This window comes from Lagenorhynchus albirostris, chromosome 15, assembly GCF_949774975.1.
Source record: "Lagenorhynchus albirostris chromosome 15, mLagAlb1.1, whole genome shotgun sequence".
In the NCBI taxonomy this organism is placed as follows: domain Eukaryota; kingdom Metazoa; phylum Chordata; class Mammalia; order Artiodactyla; family Delphinidae; genus Lagenorhynchus; species Lagenorhynchus albirostris.
Genome location: NC_083109.1, coordinates 25246419 through 25265497, shown reverse-complemented (window position 1 = coordinate 25265497; position 19079 = coordinate 25246419). Strand labels below are relative to the sequence as shown.

Here is a 19079-nt window from a genome sequence, read left to right as displayed (position 1 = left end):
GCTGCTCTTACCAGAGATATTTTAACATTGCAGTGTAACGTGTTTAGTTAATACATAAGATATGTAAAGGACATTGATCTTAAGTACAAAAATATAAATTTGTATACACCCATGTGAACACCATTGGATCTTGATACTGAACCTGTCAGCACACCACAATGGTCATTCTTCCTGGTCTATACTACCCCAGGAGGTAACTACTATTCTGACTCCTATCACCACAAATTATAAATTAATTTTGCCTGTTTTTGAACTTTGTATAATTGGAATCATACAGGCTTTTGTGTCTAATTTCTTTCAGTCAGCATAATATCTGCAAGTAATTCAAGTTGTTGGAAGTACTGGTAGTTCATTCTTTTCACAAAGTTTTTAATGAGCTAACACCAGTCGGCCACAGTTCGAAAAGGCTGTGCATTTGCCCAAGAGACCAGAAAAATGAGGACCAGGGAAGCCCAGGGCTCTCCAGTATTGAGCCAATACACCCTGTGAATCTCTACCAAGGCAGTTGAATCCAGGATGGCAGCTACCTTGCCCATGTTGTCACTATCTCCCATCCCACATGCTAGGCAGACATCATGATTTTTTTTTTTTTTTTTTTTTTTTTGCCATGCTTCGTGGTCTGTGGGATCTTAGTTCCCCGACCAGGGATCGAACTCGCACCCCCTGCATTGAAAGCGCAGAGTCTTAACCGCTGGACTGCCAGGGAAGTCTGCAGACATCATGAATTGATCTCAGAACATTTTTAAGAGATGTCCTGATGCAGACTCAGAATTCTTCTCAACCCAGTAATCCGAGTGACCCACACACCAATTAATTGGGGTTGGTACTAAAGATTAAATCGGAATGTTCTGCTATCATATTCCCAAGGTGTATTTCTGGGCTCCCAGAGTTATGACATGAGGGGCTCTGCTATCATCCCGGCTTACCCCACAGCAATATGAGACTGACGGTGGTGAGGTCTGCAGAGTCAGACTGTTCATATAGTCTTTTGCGCCATGGCTCAAACCCAGCAAATGTTTTGCTACCTGTGTGCCTGGTTGCAGCATGACTTAGATAAGGGGGGAGAGGCAGATTTCGTAGATATGGAGGGGTTGCTGTACCCATTAGATGGCTTGATGGAACCCACCTCGTTTTTGTTTTTTATTTTGATAAAAACATTGCAATGTCTCAATTACAAAACAAACAGAAGTGTGATTTATGTTTCACAATTTATGCTGCTGTGAATTCTTGACAGTTCTAGTATGTCTCTCACATTTGAAAAATTTCTTCCAACCTGGAAAGTTGGGTGAGATGAACTCTCTCATCCTCTGGGAATAGTTACCTTTAGGTGCAGGCTGGGCTTGTGGCAGATTACAACAACAACAATGACAAGGACAACATTCAAGGCATATTTTTGTCTATATGTAGGTAATAGTCTGGGGAGGAGACAAGACTCATATATGTGAAATAATAGAGGAAAAGTTCCATTAAGCTCTCATTTACTTGAAACTCTGTTCCTAAGCCACAGAGTCCAGGAAGGGATAAAAAAGAAGCCAAGTTTTTCTTCATTGGAGAGCACTTCAGAACTGGTTTACTCAGAACTGCTTTACTCTTTGTTTTCATGCAAGGCTAATAAATGCAAAAGATTGGAAGCAGCAAATTAGATTGGTGGGCTTGGGCGAAGTATTGGCTACTAGACACAGCCTCAGTGCTAATAGATGGAGAAGTGATTCTTTTTTTTTTTTTTTTTTTTTGGCCACACCGCGCGGCATGTAGGATCTTAGTTCCCTGACTAGGGATCTAATCCACGCCCCCCGCATTGGAAGCGCGGAGTCGTAACCACTGGACCACCAAGGAAATCCGGAGAAGTGATTCTTGACAGCCAAAGACAAGGAAAAACAATGAAATGTGACCCCACAACTAGCTGGCCCTTTGTAATGCGGGGGCAAAAAAATCCTCAATTCTGCTACTTTTGAAAGTTTGAGTCTTCTCCCGGTTTAATTGCTATCGTGCATAATGATGACCCAGAATAAAATATATATTTCTGAGCACCTACTGTGCTAGGCCTATGCTAAGTAAGCATCTTACATTCCCTATCTCACACAAGGTTGGAGGTGGTCCTGTCGCTATCTCCAGTTTACAGTTTTGGAAAGGGAAGCTCAGAATAGAGGAAGTAACTGCCCAAGTAAGTATTCAAAGTGGGTTTTGAACTTTTGCACTCTAGCTTTGCTGTTAGCCTCTACTAGGTTTCGAAGAACGTGTTAGGTGAATACAGAGTAGACAGGCATTGCAGGTAGAGAAACAGCATATGCGAAGGCTATTAAGTTAAGGTAGTCAGTCACTCAATTTCTCTGAGTCTTGCTTACTCACCTACAAAAATAGTAACAGTATTATCTCTCACAGTCTTGTGAGAATTAAATGTGATAATGCATGTAAAGCATTTTCCATAATGCCTGGATCATAGAATGTGCATAACGTTAATTACTGTTTTATAAAATATTCTTACTTCTCTTCCTGTTCTTCTACCGCTACAGAACTGGTTCCAAGGAGACTACATTTCCCAGCATGCGATCTCGCCCTTTGACCCTAGCTAGACCTAAAAGCGCGCCGCCGAGAGCTTTAAGCAGGAAGACTATAGCCTCCCGGCATGCAGCGCGCCACTCTCCGTTAGATTTGAGGGACGGCCGGCGCGTTGCCCACCGGGAGTTGTAGTCAGTGGCGTGTTTCCTTGACGCCGGCCGGGCCGGGCGTGGGGGCCTGTGGTAGGTGGCGCGACCGGGCCCAGCTGCTGGGCGGAGGTGGCGGAGAGGCCTGCGGCGGCAGGGAGCGGCGGAGCGGGGAGAGGGCGCCGAAGCCGAGCCGAGCCGGAGCGGGCGGCGCAGGCCGGCGCGACGAGCAGCAACCATGTCGGTGTTCGGGAAGCTGTTCGGGGCTGGAGGGGGTAAGGCCGGCAAGGGCGGCCCGACCCCCCAGGAGGCCATCCAGAGGCTTCGGGACACGGAGGAGATGCTAAGTAAGAAGCAGGAATTCCTGGAGAAGAAGATCGAGCAGGAGCTGACAGCCGCCAAGAAGCACGGCACCAAAAACAAGCGCGGTGAGTCGGCCCGGCCCCTTCAGACTCCTCTGACCCGGACTCCACCTTCGTGAGACTTGCCCCAGTGTTTCCTCAGATTCTGGAACTCTTATCCCGTCAGACTCCCTTCCTTGCCTTTCCCGGTCCGGGACCCCTCCCCGTCTGACTCCCTTCAGTGTCTCCTGGAGCCCTAGACTCCTCCATCGTCAGACTGCTATTCAGCCGTCTCGTCTCAGGCTCTCCCCATTCGGCCAGGCCCTTTCGTCTCTAATTTCACAGCAGTTCTTCCTCCGCCCTCACTCTATTCGTTTCTCGTCCGCCTTTTCCTCCTTCCTCTGGCTTGCCCTCACCCACCTTCCCAGATACTGCCGCCGCCTCCTTGGCTCATTTCTGCCCTCCATCCTAACACTTGTGTACTTCCTGGTCCCACCCCTACCCTCTGCCGACCCCTCTGTGGAGTCCATGAGCAGTCCTTGGTCTCTCCCCATCCCCCTGACTCAGAATTCTTCTTAAGAAGCCGCCTGGATGGAGAGAAAAGGGGACTGGGGGAGAGGAGCCCCCCTGGTTCGGACTCTATTCACTTGCTGAGTGAACTTGAGCAAATTCCTTTTCTTCTTGAGCCTCATTTTCCCCATCCGTCAGCCGGACTTTGGCCTTCGTGAGGCCTAAAGTGCCTTCCAGCCCTGTGATTCACTTCTTGTTGCCTTATCAGAGTTTCACGTAGCCAAACCTTCACCTGGTGACTCACCGCTTCCCAGTCTGTATGTACCAGAAGTGAGGATTCCATTCCTCCTTTGGCCCCAACTCCTCCCCGAGTCCCCACTGTGGTTCAGGGCAAGGATATTGAACTCTGAGGCACTTTACTTACTGTTGTATGGCTTTCTGGGCAAGTGCTTTGTATTCTTCTTAAGTGAGGTGGATGTGAAAACGCTTTAGTAACTGTAAAGCAGTTTAGGAATATTTGATTTTTCTCGTTGTTATGGCAATATGAGAGTGAGCCATAGCGTAACAACCCCGCGCCCCCACCCGAGAAGGAGGAAAGGTGAGAGGGGTTTAGGAGCTTTACAAACAAGTATTTAACTCAGAAGTCTGCAAGTCACTAGCTTTGTGACCTTGAGCTAGTGAATTTACCTCTGAAAGGAAGATAAGGATTTACAGTGCCCAGTATACAGTAGGGGTTAAATAGATGTTTTCTTCATTTTAACAGAAGAACAAAATAACCCATCCTGAGGATTCTCCTTTGCTGATAGTCAGTGGATACTCTGGACATTCTTTTTGGGGGCTTACTGCATGCACTGTATTCACAGGGTGAACAAAATACAGCTTCCATCCTAATGAGGGAGAAGACAAGGAAATAAATGAAAATTTTGTCTAGTGTTGAAATGTCTAGACACTAAATGAAAATAGTGTCTAGTGTCTAGTGTTGAAAAGTGCTAAAAAAATTGGATGGGGAGTGATGGGGTGGCAGGGGGTGTCACTTTAGATAGGGTGGTCTGGGAAGTCCTCTTTGAAAAGGTCAGGTTTGAAGTGAACCTTGAGAACTTACCAGCTCTGTAGAAATCTAGGGGAGAAGCCTTCCAGGCAAGCAGGCAGCATAGAAAAACACCCGGAGGTTGGCCTCTTTTAAGAAACAGAAGACCTGTGTTTCTAGAATGTAGTGATTGAAGAGGAGAGTGGTATAAAATAAGTGGGTGTGGGGTGGAGTTTGAACTTCCTGGTAAAGAGTTTAGATTTTATTCCAAGTGGATGGAAAGCTGTTGGAGGGTGTTATGCGTGTCCTTATCATTCACGTAGTTTTAAAAAACACCATCTGGCCTCTCTTTGGAAAGTAAACCTGTGGGGGGTGAGAATGGGAGCTGGGAGACCAGTGAGGACAGAGGCAGCCGTGCATTTGTGGCCTGGAGTCCAGTTGTAGCTCTGGAGATGGAGAGCAGGGTTAGATTTTGCTGTCTCTGGCATTTTTCTTTGATGACTCTCCCTCAGTCAGGATCCTCTGTTGTTCACAGAGGTAATTTAGAGTCAGTGTTTTGACCAGGCTGCATTTGGGGAATGCTTTGCCCATTGCCGGGTGGAGGAGGGCATCAGTTTACATCATCTCCAAACTGAGAGAGCAATTCTCCTGTAGTCTTTTGGTCTGGAGCAGTTTTGTTTCTACCGTTTTAGAGGTGATTGAATTGGCTTTCAAGAGGCTTGGAGAGAGGCTGCCAGCAGACTGTGGAGGACCAATCTCAGCTAGTTGTAATAACTTTTTGGAAGGCAGTCTGTCTTCTTGAGTTTGCTTGAGAGGACAGGAGCTACTGCCCTTCTTTTTAGTGTCCTCTGGGGACACTTATTTGCTTGTAGGGATAGTGCTCAGAGGTGTTAACACCACAACATACCATTCATTTAGTTACTTATTGACTTGAACTGTGCTGGGACTTGGAGGATCAGAGATGAAAATACACTGTGTCTGCCCTCCAGGAACTCAGGATTGGAAGTGTGTGTATGGTGGGTTTTTATGTTTGTTTTGTTTTGTTTGTTTTTTTGAGTTTGTGTGAGAGAGAGAGGGAAGACGAGGAGGGGAAGGAGGAGGAGGGAGGAGGAAGAGAGGGAAGGAAACATACCAGTCAGTGCTGAAACATCAGTGTGTACATGGGGCTCAGGCTGCAGAGGAGAATATTCTTGTCTGGAGGGGAAAGGGCAAAGGCAGCTTGGCTGAGGAGGAAGATGTGAAGTGGGTCAGCAAGGAGTTTGGGGAGCCCTGAGTGAGAGCATCTCCTGGTGGGAGTTGGTGGGGCAGGACAGCAGATGGTTCACACTGGGGAGTGACCTGTAGCCTTTAGACTTTGACCTGGAGATGGCGAGGAGCACTGGCTGTCTTAAAGCAGAAGAGACAGACCAGCTTGGATTTCTGAAAGAGCACTGCAGCAGTAGCAATAAAGGAAGGAGTGTCCACTGACCAAGAAGGGACTGGAGGCAGGAATCCAGTAAGGGATATGGGTAGAATCTCATGGACAATGCACTTGAGCTGTAGCTTTGTCACTAGCTGTGTGTCTTGGGCAGGTTACTCTGTACCTCAGATTCCTCCTCTGTAAATAGGGGTACTAGTATCTACCTTATTAGATTAAATTATGTTATGCATGCAAAGCTCTTAGTAGAATGCCTGCCATATGGTAAGTGTTCAATAAATGGTTGCCATTATCATTATTACAAGGAGACTCTTCAGGTGGGAACAAAGGGCCTAGAGTAGAAGCATGGAAAACTAGATGAGAAGTAATACGTATCAGAGACTTTTCGGAAGGAGAATCAGAAGAAGGTTGGTGATTGGTCAGAACTGTGGGCAAGGTGAAGGAGAGAGAGGAGTGGAAGACAATTCCCAAGTTTACAGCTTGGACAATGGGTGGATGGTGATGCCATTAACCAATTCAGAAACACAGAGGAGGAGCAATTCTTCATAATTGTGAGTCCTTTGAAGTTTGTAAAACTCCTTTTTTCTTATGAGTCTCATGATATCCACCGAGACTTTGAGCTCCATGGGGCAGGATGTGATAGTCATGTTCATTGCCGTGTCCCCTTTACCTAGCACAGTACTGCCATGTAGCTAATGCTCACTAACTATTTATTAAATGATTGCAGACAGTCTTGGGGGTATGTTCTGTTATTCACATTGTCCGGAGAGGAAAATGAGGCTGGAGAGAGGATGTAACTTGACTCAGAGACCAGTTCTTCTGGTGGCTGTGGGCATCTTGTGTTTTGTTTACTCCCATGATGGCTGAAGGCATCATCATGACCGTTGTCATCACTCAGATCATTAAACACCCACCTGTGCAAGGCGTGGTGCTGAGTCGGGGGGAAAAAGAAGTGAGACAGGACTAGGTCCTGCCCTGTGAAGTGTGTAGCCAAATGTGGATGCTATTTTTGTGACGTAGATGTTGGAAAGATGATAAATTGTCCTTTGAAACAAACCTCTGCTTCTCAAGTAGATTATTTGCATCAGGCAGGTGTGTCCCAGGCAGTGGTTTCAGTTAGGGGCCTAGAGCAAAATTTGGATTGCATATTTTTCCCAAATTTCTTTTTGTTTCCTTTAGTGATGTATTCATTCTTAAGCATGTGGCAGGCTCTTAAACTGTGTCCTAGGTCCCATGCTCAGTGCCGGGAACTTACTGCTGGGAATATAGAGAAACCAGACACAGGCCCTGCCATCCAAGGCACTTAAATATTGTCATTTTTCCTTTACTATCAAGTGGAAATAATATTCATCTCACATGACTGTGGTGAGGATTAACTAAGATAATATTCAATATATGAAAGAGTGTGGCACATTGTGGATATTAAGTATACTTTTTTCCTTTTCTGATAAAGTTATTGTAGATCAAACCTCTTTGGTCAAGTGGAAAAGTTCTTTCACTGAGAACTAGATGGGAACCAGGATTGCAGTATAGGTGAACTGACGAAAATCTCCCCAGCTTAGGTCTTTTTTGGTACCTTTCCAAACAGTGCCCCGTTGGTGTTCTCCTTAAGATGATCATATATCAAAGATTATTTTCTTCTTAAGGCATTGTAACTAGTTATTTCTACCCTAGGTGGTTCAGATTTCCCTGTTTTCCCATTTTAATAAAGATGAAACCAGGTTGTAGAAAGGATCATATTTTAGTTTAACAAGAGAATTATGTGAGATTGGGAAACGGAGATTGGATATCTCACCCTACACTGGTATATTTCTGTTGGGTTTATGGATGCAAATCAGTTCATTTACAGGTTAATTTAGGTTCAGTTGAAAATGTCTGATGGATGCAGAGGCCAGACGCTGATGGGAAATATATCTTCATTAAGTCCTGCTTATTGCTGGAGCTGGGGTGGCTCTCTGATGTTTAATAAAGTTGCTCTAAAATGTTAACACATGGGAAGACATCTTAATAAGTTAAATTTATAGTGAATGTGGCTTTTGGTTCTCTGCAATCAAGGTGTCAGGTTGCAAAGCACAGCATCTTAATGGTACATGTGCCAGCAGGATCTCCTATCCCAGAGGCCCAGGGATGGAAAACCCGAAACCCACCCAGGGAACTGAGCAATGAGGATTTCCCTTGGTGATGCTTAAGTTTCTTGTTTAAAGAGGTGGTTGGCCAGATTGGCTTTGATTTACTTCTGAAGACAGATGGAGTGTCAGAGAAGCCTATGCGTTGGCTGTCCAAACATGCTGGCGCCTCTGATTCAAATCACAAAATCTTTTTTTGCCCCATTTGGCAGAAAGATTAAATATTTTTAAGTGCCTGCCAGCAGGTTTCTAATGTGATTTGAAATTCAGGATAGATTTTGTTTGGAAGTTTAGCTAATTCTGAGGACCTTTGAGCTAGACTGTTTTGCTGAGGGAAGTTCTGAGTTGCCCTGAGTTGGGTTTGAGTGTGGAGAGCGAGGTTCTGGAGAAGAGCCTGTGAAGATGTGTGTGAGCCATATACCTCTGGGGCAGAAATCCAGGACCTGATTTGTTTACGGTGGTCCAGAGCCCTGAGATGGAGCTAGGACCTACTGGGAGGAGGTGGTGGAGTTCTTGGGGCCTTGAGGGAGTCCTTTGGGTAGGCAAGGTTTGTGAAAACTTGGTCCTCTTGCTCTGCCACTGTCTTTGAAAAAGTGAGAGAGAGGATATCCAAAAACAACAACTTTATATTGGTCACTTTGAGAATGGATGGTTATAATTAGAAGGAAAATTTGAGCATAGCAACAGAAAACAACAACAGACCTAGCTGGATATAGTACTGGCCTGTTTTTAAGGTGTTTGGCTTAAGTCAGCTAGACGTTTGTTTAGTTCCTTCTAGGAGGAAGGCAGCATGATGGTGTAAGCAGAAGATTCCCAGTTTGAGTGCCAGCTTCACCACTCACCAGCAATACCTTGGCAGTTATCCTCTGAGTCTGTTTCCCCATCTATAAAAAGGGAGTAATAACAATACTTCTTAGGGTTCTTGTGAGGATACGGAATAAGGTGATATGTACAGAATGCGTACCAGAGTGCCCGGCACAGAGAAGGCACGCAAATGTTTCCTTGGTTTCCCAGGTGTAGTCTCAGGCACAATAAGGGATATAAAGATGGATAAGACACTACAAGGGTTTACAGTTCAGTGAAGATGACACACACGTGTACAAGTAACTGATGAAAGGCAAACTATGTACAAATGAAGGGTTAGAGGAAAATACAGCAGGAAGAGATTAATTCATCTCTGAGGGGTGGCAGGTTCATCTCACCCAGTCACCCATCCAGTGCCCAAATTCCCTTTGCAGTATTCCTGCCAAGTTATTAACCTCTGATTGAACCTCTCTGCTGATAGGATTTGTATTAGGTGCTCTATCCTCCCACGCTACAGCATAGTCTGTCCTTGGACAGCTCTGACTTTGAAATCACCTTTCTTATTTGGAACTGAGATCTGTCTTCCTGTAGTGCCTACCTCTGGTACAGGTTGGGGTCGTACCTCTGTAGGGAAGCAGTTTGGGCTGGAGGAAAGAATGTGGGATCTGGAGTTAGAAGGTTTACGGGCAGATCCCAGCTCTGACACTAGACAGTGGTGAACTGTTTTCTTCACTGGGAAAACAGGTTGCTAATTCTGCCTCTTGGGGCCACAGAGAACAGGTCTAATCCCCCTTTGGGAAGACAGATCAAGGAAAATGGGGCTTACGTCTCAACAGGTCTTCTGTGTTCCTTTGATGGTTCCTTGCCTGGTGTTTCTGTTCTTTCCTTGTTACCCTCCTCTGGGTGGGCTCCTGTTCATCAGTTTTGCTCTTAAGGTGTGGAGTGGGCAAAGCTGACCGCTCTGAATATGCCGGCTGAGGTCTGAGCAGCACAGCCCAGCACACACAGGACTAGCCGTTTGTTAGGAATTAATTTGGTTCTGTGTGCTGTATGGCCCTGATAATTCCCGTATCACTGACACAGTTGTTTTTTGTTTTTTTTTTTTTTAAACAATTACACTTCCCTGTGGCCTTTCATTAGTGAAGGAATGAGCATCTAGGAGTGCCTAAAGTTTCTTTGGTCCTTCTTAAAGAGTCTTAGCTGAAGGATTGAATGATTTAAGTTCTTAACAAGAACATCTGGCTGGCTTGATTCTCCCATAGCTTCTATTTCTAGTTTTCCCTCCTCCCTCTTCCTTACATGGCAAAGCTGGCGGGAGGGCTTATTTGAGGGATGCGGGAAAGCTACACATCTTCATGGTCCTGGATGTTTAGCTGAAAAGATCAGTGGAATGGTATGGTAGAAAAGTCTCTGGGTTTGGGATCAGAAGACCTGAGTTCACATTCTGCCTCTGCTTGCTAGCGGAAGTCTCCTCCTGTCTCTGAGCATCAGCAGCTTCAGCTGCAAAAACAGGATACACTATTTACTATACAACTTTGCTACTCATACAGAGAACAAACAGGTGGTTGCCAGAGGGCAGGGGTGTGGGAGGCATGAGTGAAATAGGTGAGGGAGATTAAGAGGTACAAACTTTTAGTTATAAAAATAAATGAGTCAGTGGAAATGTACCGCATGGGGAATATAGTCAGTAATATTGTAATAACTTTGTGTAGTGACAGATGATAACTAGGCTTATCATGGTGATCATTTTGTAACATATAGAAATATTGAATCACTGTATATGCACCTGGAGCTAATATAGTGTTGTAGGTCAATTATACTTCAATTAAAAGAACAGAAAGCAGCACAGCATTATAAATTAACTATACTTCAATTTTAAAAAGTTAAAACCAACAGCAATAACAACAAAACTTTGCTACTCAAAGTGTGGTCTGTGGGAACATTGTGAAACTGTTAGAAGTGCACACTCTCAAGCCCCACCCAGACTTACTGAAGCAGAACCTGCATTTTTATGAGATCTCTACGTGGTTTATATGCACATTAAAGAGACACCTCTCTATAGTTATTGTAGGGGCTACATGAGAATGTTGGGCATTTTTCATATGTCCATGCCAGTATTCTTTCTTTCCTGGACACTCAGGGATGCTGTCTGCCTGGCTAATTTGCTCACTCATTTTGCGGCTCAAAGATTGAACTCTTATCCAGCTCAGCCTATTCCCAAATACCTTCAGTAATCTGATGAGGCCACAGAATGGTTGGAGAATTCAGTGGAAGTCTGCCTTCCTTCCCTTGAAAAAGAACTTGAGGGACTTCCCTGGTGGTGCAGTGGTTAAGACTCCATGCTCCCAATGCAGGGGGCCCGGGTTCGATCCCTGGTCAGGGAACTAGATTCCACGTGCATGCTGAAACTAAGAGTGTGCATGCTGCAACTAAGAGTTCGCATGCCGCTACTAAGGAGCCCACGTGCTGCAACTAAGGAGCCAGCGAGCCGCAACTAAGGAGTCCGCCTGCCACAACTAAGACCTGATGCAACCAAATAAATAAATAAATATTTTAAAAAAAAGGAAAAGGAAAAGAACGTGAACACGTGTCCTGCTGATGGGGTAGCAGCCTTCTTCATGAAAGGAGCCAGCCATCTAGATAATTGACATGCATTCAGTAAAGCTGTCGGTCATAAGGACCCACTGGTTGTCAGGTACCAACAACTCTGGTGATAAGTTAGGGGTAGTTCCCATCCTCAGGGAGCACCACTGCCTGGTGGGGTGGTGAAGAAAGAATTTTCACCCAGTGAGCTTGTGTAGAGTGCCATAAGGACCCCAGGTGAAGAGATAACTCCACCTGGAGTGGGCTAGGAAGTGAATTTTTTAAAGTCATATCTTTTTCCACCAGAAATTATTTTTCAGTGAGTTCTGATTTCTTGGTTCAGTGGCTTTGTGACTGTTTCCTGTTCTGTTTATACGGCATTGATACTGTTCTGATCCACTAGTTTTCTGCATCAGGAGGAACAGATGTTCTCTGAGTGCCTGTTCTGTGTTAGGAGCCATCTGAGATGCCATGTGGATTTCCAGGCAGTGAAAAGGACACAGCCTGGCGCAATGGATCCTACTGTTGGACAGATCTGTGGCTCCCTCACAGAAAAAAGTTATCATGACTAAACAGCCCCTACATTTTCTGACTGGAGTCTTAGAACCATCCTGGGTAAAGTGTTTCTTTCAGGAGTGTTTCTTTATGGATAAAGTAAAGCTAGAAAATGCAAGGAGTTTCTCAGCTAGGGGAGAGGGAGTGAGGTGGGATGGTGAAACAGGAAATTTCATCATCAAACTTGGCGTATTTGATTCTGTAAAATGACATTTTTCTGGATTTTAAGGTGATAGTGAATTTTTGAGCAGGATTCCTAATTGGGTTAAAACCCAGCAAAGAGCTCTGTCGTCTCCTTTTCACCCTCAAAACCAGCCAAACAAATCAAAAAACAAAACAAAACAAAACACCCCAGCATCAAGCACCAGGTTGCTTAGGACGCTTGGCCTGCAGCTTGAGGCACAGCACAACCTGCTGAGGAAAGTTTTCTCCTGTTGAACAATCAGGGCAGTTGAGTTTGCTCAGAGCCATGAGGCTCTGTGAGTCCCAAAGCAGGAGTTCAGACATCCACCCAGTCAGGGTTTTCTGCTGAAGTGTGAGGCCCTGCCTTGTAGTTCTGCTTCCTGGAGGCCCAACTCCTGGTGGGGGGATAAACCTCGGACAGCAGTAATTAAAGTGCAAAATTGGCCATTAGTGCCAACCGCAAGAACACCCTAAATGTAGCTTGGTGGAGATTTGAGTTGGGGAGATTTGCCCCAGTTTAGGGACGGGGATGACAATGTGACCTTAAAGGGGTCGGCAGCGACAGGGTGGGGGGAGGTGGGGTTTGGGTGCGAGCACTTCATGTTTGGTACAGGCACCACCTCAGCTCTAGAGTTATAACTGCAAGTTGCGGAAGAACTTTTACTCTCTTCTAGCTGTGTTGAGTGAAGAGTAGAGTGTATTTGAGGGAAGGGGTTTTGAAACGAATTTGGATATTGTACACTGTTTCGGGACTCTGACGTTGAGATCCCAATAGACATTTGCATTTCATTTTTCATTTCAGATGGTCCATTTTAAAAGAGGGTTGCTAGGAACTTTGACTTCCTTCATGCACCCATTTGATAAATATATATTAACTTGAGCTGTGTGCCAGATACTGTCCTAGTTTACTGGGGACATGCAGGTGGAGACAGGTCATTGCCTCTGAGGTGCTCATAATCTAGCTAGAGTGACAGACAAGTAAACAGATACAATCAAGGTACAGTATGATTTGTTCTAGAAGCATATTCAGACTTCAGAGAATAGGATATGCAGTGGAGGGAGTCAAAACAACTCTGTGTGTGTTACTTGAATCTGTGTTTTGTTAAATAGTTATTTTGGAGAGTAGTAGAGTGTTAAAGCAGTAGGGAACTCAAAATGTGTGAGTGCTTGAAACTCTGAATTAATAGGAGGAGTTTTGAGAAAGGAAAACCAGGAACATGGGGATATATGCAGTACTTTTAAAAAGTACTTTATTTGAATCAGAAGCCCCTTTGGTGGGCATATAAGAATGGATAAATGTTTAACTTAGTTTAGTCATAAAATAATTAGCTTTAGAATATTAAATTTAAAGTGCAGCTTATTCTGATTATTATTACAAATTTGCTTTACAGTTGTCCTACTTCCTACAAAAGGAAGTAGGAACTAATAAGCCTGAGGAGTGGGTTCTTTACTGTCTGCTAAAGCAGGAACTGTAAGTTCTTTGTTTGTAATCTGTGTAAGACTTGTAATATGTATAAGACCTGATAGTTGTAAAAGCAAACACAAGACTTGTGCACATGTATAGCCCAGTTGCTGTTCTCTGCAGAGGTTTGAAGAGGAGTTGCTACTCAGATGAGGGCACCTGAAAGGCTCCCCATTTGGGTGAGGAGTTTGATCAGCTCTGTGTCCCCAGAATTCATTAGACTAGTTTCTTAATTTTCCATCAGCTGGATCAGTTGCTTTCACCTCTCCAGAGCATTTTCTCCTTTTTAGAATCTTGCACAAGGGCAGTAAGTGGTTGCAGATTGCTTAGATTTGGGTGTTGAGTTGTAGTGGGTGCTGATAGCCCTCTGTGACCATAGCCAAGGAGGGAGCTGGTATCAGCCTGGCATTCAGCTTGTTGCTCTTAGGAGGCAGGGCCGAAGGGCTGGCGACTGCTGACCACCCTTCTTTTTTTTTTTTCTGGCCTCATCACGAGGCATTCGGGATCTTAGTTCCCAACCAGAGGTCGAACACATGCCCCTGCAGTGGAAGCGCGGAGTCCTAACCACTGGACCACCAGGAAAGCTCCTGACAACCCTTCTTATGCTTAGATTTTAGAGGTAATTTTGGAGGTGTAAAGGACAAATAGCATTGTAGAAAACACCTTTTCTTAAGTTATTTTCATCATTCTAAAAAACTATTTTGAAGCCAAAAAATTTTTTTCAGGACAAAAGTCTTCAGAAAATGAAAATATTCCACCCCATCTTTGGGAAATGCCATGCACTTTACAAACTTGATCACGTTTGATCTTTTCAACAACCTCATGTATTAAGTGGTGTTATTCCCCCCCTCCCCCATTTTAGAGATGAGAAAGCTGAGGTTCAGATTACTTGAGTCACTGGGCTGACCCAGGAACCTTGGGCAACCTGCATCATGGTGGGCTCTAGTATCTTTGGTGTTCCATAGGGCCAGGACTCCATAACCTGGAATGCTTATAACTAACCAGTGGACAAAATCTTGTTATTAGAAATTAATTTCTACAATATTCCCTCCAGAGTATGAGCACCTGTTATTCTGCAGGAGAGTACTTCACATTTGTGCTGGGTTCTGTGGCTTCCAAAACACTTTCACATCCATGATCTTATTTTGAAACTCAGAGAAGCTTTAAAAGGCAGATGGGGCAAAGTGATTTTAACCCACTTTGCCGAGGAGGAACCTAAGGCTCAAAGCAATTAAGTGGTTTCCCTAGGGCCCGAGCCAAGGCTAGCCTTCATTAGGCTCCAAGTCTAGTGCTTTGCTGCCACATCGTGCACCATTCTGGCTCCCTCTTATTTATGCTCAATCTCAAAAGGCCGTGTGTCAGTAATGGCTATGGGTCAGTGGAGGAGGATAAGGTTTTACGTTCTTAGAGTGACTGAATCATCTTATACACAGTGGGACTAGTGCCAGAGAGAAGATGGAGAGGAGACTGTTCATACGTGTCTGGAATGGTTTGAGAGCCCTTATTCACTGTATTCATTCATTCACAGTCTGCTACAACATCGGCATTGTGCATTCCCCAGCCTTTCTTTTACAGCAGTAAGTTCCTTTTCTCAGTGGTCTCTAGAGCAGTGTTTCTCAACCTCAGTACTGTTGACATTTTGGGTTGGATAATTCATTGTGGTGGGGAGCTGTCCTGTGCATTGCAGGATGGTTAGCAGCACCCTTGGCCTCTACTCACTAGATGTCCATAGCACCCCCGATCTCCCAGTTGTGATAACCAAAAATGTCTCCAAATACTGCTAAATGTCCCCTGGGGGCCAAAAGCTCCTAGGGTTGAGGACCACTATTCTAGGGTACAGCTGTAGAGCTTCAGAGGCTGGCCTAAGGGTAAGGGATCTTAAAGAGCAGAGCTGGGAGGACCTGTTAGAGTGCTTTTTTTATTTTTGTTTTTTAATTTATTTTATTGTAGTATAGTTGATTTACAATGTTGTGTTAATTTCTGCTGTACAGCAAAGTGACTCATATATATATATATATATATATGCATATATATATATATATATACACACACATTCTTTTTCATATTCTTTTCCATTATGGTTTATCACAGGATATTGACTGTAGTTCCCTGTGCTATACAGTAGGACCTTGTTGTTTTTCCATTCTCTGTATAATAGTTTGCATCTGCTAATCCCTGACCTGATAATCTCTCAGTCTATCCATGTTGCTGCAAATGGCATTATTTCATTCTTTTTTTATGGCTGAGTAGTATTCCATTGTGTGTGTGTGTGTGTGTGTGTGTGTGTGTGTGTGTGTGTGTGTGTGTATCTCACATGTTCTTTATCCATTTATCTGTCAATGGACATTTAGGTTGTTTCCATGTCTTGCCTATTGTAAATAATGCCTCTGTGAACATAGGGGTGTGTGTGTCTCTTTTTTTTTTTCTTAATTTTTATTGAAATATAGTTGATTTACAATGTTGTGTTAGTTTCAGGTGTATAGCAAAGTGAATCAGTTATACATATACATATATCCACTCTTTTATTTTTATTTTTTTATCCACTCTTTTTTAGATTCTTTTCCCATATAGGCCATTACAGAGTATTGAGTAGAGTTCCCTGTGCTATACAGTAGGCCCTTATTAGTTATCTATTTTATATATAGTAGTCTGTATATTGTATCTTTTTGAATTATAGTTTTAATATATGCCCAGGAGTGGGATTGCTGAATTATATGGTAACTCTATTTTTAGTTTTTTGAGGAGCCTCCATACTGTTCTCCATCGTGGATGCACTGATTTACATTCCCACCAACGGTGTAGGAGCGTTCCCTTTTCTCCACACCCTCTCCAGCATTTGTTATTTGTAGGTTTTTTTAATGATGGTCATTCTGAGGAGTGTGAGGTAGTGCCTCATTGTAGTTTCATTTGCATTTCCTGTTAGAGTGCTTTTAATCCTACCTCTTTGTTGTTCTGCTGAGGAAACCAAGGTCTAGAGATAGCTCAGGGCATCCTGGCTCTGCTTTCTGGGAGTGTAACTAGTAATAGTGTCCAGGCCTGAATCCTTCCCACCCAAGACTTCTTTCATCATCCCAGAGGCCCTCAGTCTTCTCAGGTTGGAGGACCCTTATCTAGATCCAAAAAATATTTGGTACAATCATGTGGTAATAGTTGTGCTTTTAATACCCATTAATTGAGAGGTACATTATTCCGTTCAACCAGTATTTACTGAATACCCACTATTTTGTGTCTTTGTCCTAGGACCGTGTCTGACATGAACAGTAGTACGTGGTCAAGTGGCGGTTGTTTTTGTTATTATGCAATATATTCATCATTTAGTGCAGGCGGTGCTGGGTTGGCGTATTCACAGAGCAATGGAGTGATAACTGTGAACCCCATGGACTCACAATCATAGACTGGGAACCAGTTGATGAATTATACCATGAGATTTGAGAGAACAACAGGCCTAAAACTCCAGGCTTTTCTTGAAACCATGAACTGTCGCCACACTTGAGATGGAAGTCTCCACACTCTGTGGAAATAAAAAGCCAACAGGCTACTCAGAGTCCTCGCTGTAGCTCTCTGAACAGCTGTACACTGGGGCATTTGTGATACAAGAAGAGGCATTTGGCTGGAAACAAGCTTTAAGTTCCTAGCATTAGTTGGTAAATGGTGCATGGGTCTAAGGGGAGTTTAAAATAATGGCCTTGAACTTGAGAATCTGTGTTTCCAAAGCCTCTCATCTCAAGGCACTCAGCTTCTCTTCTGACAAGAACTATTACTCTTATTTCAGAGATAAGAGGCAGAGAGGCCAGGCCACACAAATAGTCCCTGAAGGAGAGCCAGCTACTCTCAGGTTTAGGAGCTGGGACTCTGGTTGGCATCCCAGGATGGAGCTCTTTGTTTCTGTCTGATGGTGGTGGAAAAGGAAAAGGGTTGTTAGATTAAGTCCCACCCAGTGTAGCGAACATTTTGAGTGCCTGCTGTGAAAGACTCCATGTGAAGGGACTTTATAGGACACAGCTGAATGGGGCACAGATGAATGGGATTTGGGACAGAGGAGGGGGTCAAGGTCATTCCAGGCAGAGGCGATTGTGGGAGCCAAGGTACTGAGATTAGCATATACTGTGTATATATGGGAGGGGTGGGAGCATTATGGGGTGTGGGAGCGGGGCAGTGGTGGCTCAGGCGGAGAAGAGTTGGAAAGGTAAGCTGTGGCCTCCCTGAGGAGGCATTGGATGCCAAGCTGAGGAATCTGTGTTAGGCTGAATTTAGTGAGGCACATACCAGATAGACACATTCTGTCTAGAGAGCAGTGTGCTGGGGACCAGCAGCCATCTTTCTGCAGCACCCGGTGAGGTTTCCCATTGGTAGGCTTTCTACCCAATTATTACTTGAAGGAATGAGGTAGATTTAGGGGCTGTTCCCTTATAAGGGAAGACACATGGCTCACCACCCTTTTTCTCATTACTTCTTCCTGGTTCCCCTTCTGCTTTTTCCGAAGGCCAGCACATCCTGGACAGCTGGGTAGAGGCAGAATAGCAACTTTTTTCCACTCTGAGAGTATCTCAGATTACATGCCAAAGGTAAGCAGGCAAATATTTCCTACCTAAACCAGCTTGACCCAGCCTCATAAGGTCCTTTGCTGCCTCATACTGGGCATTTCACCCTCAGCTGCCTGGCTGGCTCACTCAATTAGTTGTGATTTTTGTGGTTATTTAATCTTTCCTTTGTTTATCTTTGAGCCAAGAGAGAACTAGTTACTCTCTTTGCTGATGACAAGGACCTCTTGTTTCTGAGGCCATACGTTTCAGGTTTAGCCTGGACTCTCCTATCCTAGTCACAAGAATCTGAGAACTAACTCCTTTTTCCTCCCTGTTTCGTGAGCTCCTGGCCTCCTGTTAATCTTGCCTGTTCCCTGGGTGCTCCCTGCATGCATGTTGGTTGAACAGAGCCCTAGGACTTACAGCAGCAGCCTGGTCCTAGTTCTGACTCTGTCCACTGGTATCTTTGGGCAAGTGCCTGCCCAGCTCTGGGCATTTGTTTTCTCAACAATAAAACGAGAAGGACAGATTAAAAGAATGCTAAGATTCCTTCCTGCTCTAACATTCTCTGAGTCAACAAGTACCATATTACAGTGATCCGCCAGAGAACCAGGTGTTGCTCCAAGCAGTTTTGCTGTGTAAAAAGATGGAGTAGCTCAGCGTTCATTTTGTCTGTTAACACTTTGGGTACATCGCTGCTCATTGTAAAAGTCGGGGAAGCCACAGACTATTTTGTAGAAGGTGCTGGACATCTTCCATTTTGATTCCCTGGCTCAGAGGCTGGAGCTGAATAATGGTTTTTAGCTGCTCCCCTGAACCTCCATCCAGGCGAACAGCACAGTTGCCGGAGGGCATCTCCTCATTTGGATCAGTAGCCTGCCTCTGACTGGACTGCCAGCCTTT

The 19079-nt window shown here is 44.5% G+C and overlaps 1 protein-coding gene across 1 annotated transcript in view; it reads left to right on the top strand.

Annotated features, from left to right (window-relative positions):
• Window positions 1-2696: 2696 nt before the first annotated feature.
• Window positions 2697-19079, top strand: part of CHMP4B (charged multivesicular body protein 4B) — a 47088-nt gene continuing 30705 nt past the window's right edge. The window contains exon 1 of the mRNA XM_060123969.1: window positions 2697-3073. Within this exon, the coding sequence (XP_059979952.1) occupies window positions 2884-3073 (190 nt within the window). The 5' untranslated portion in view covers window positions 2697-2883. The remainder of the gene's footprint in view (window positions 3074-19079) is intronic.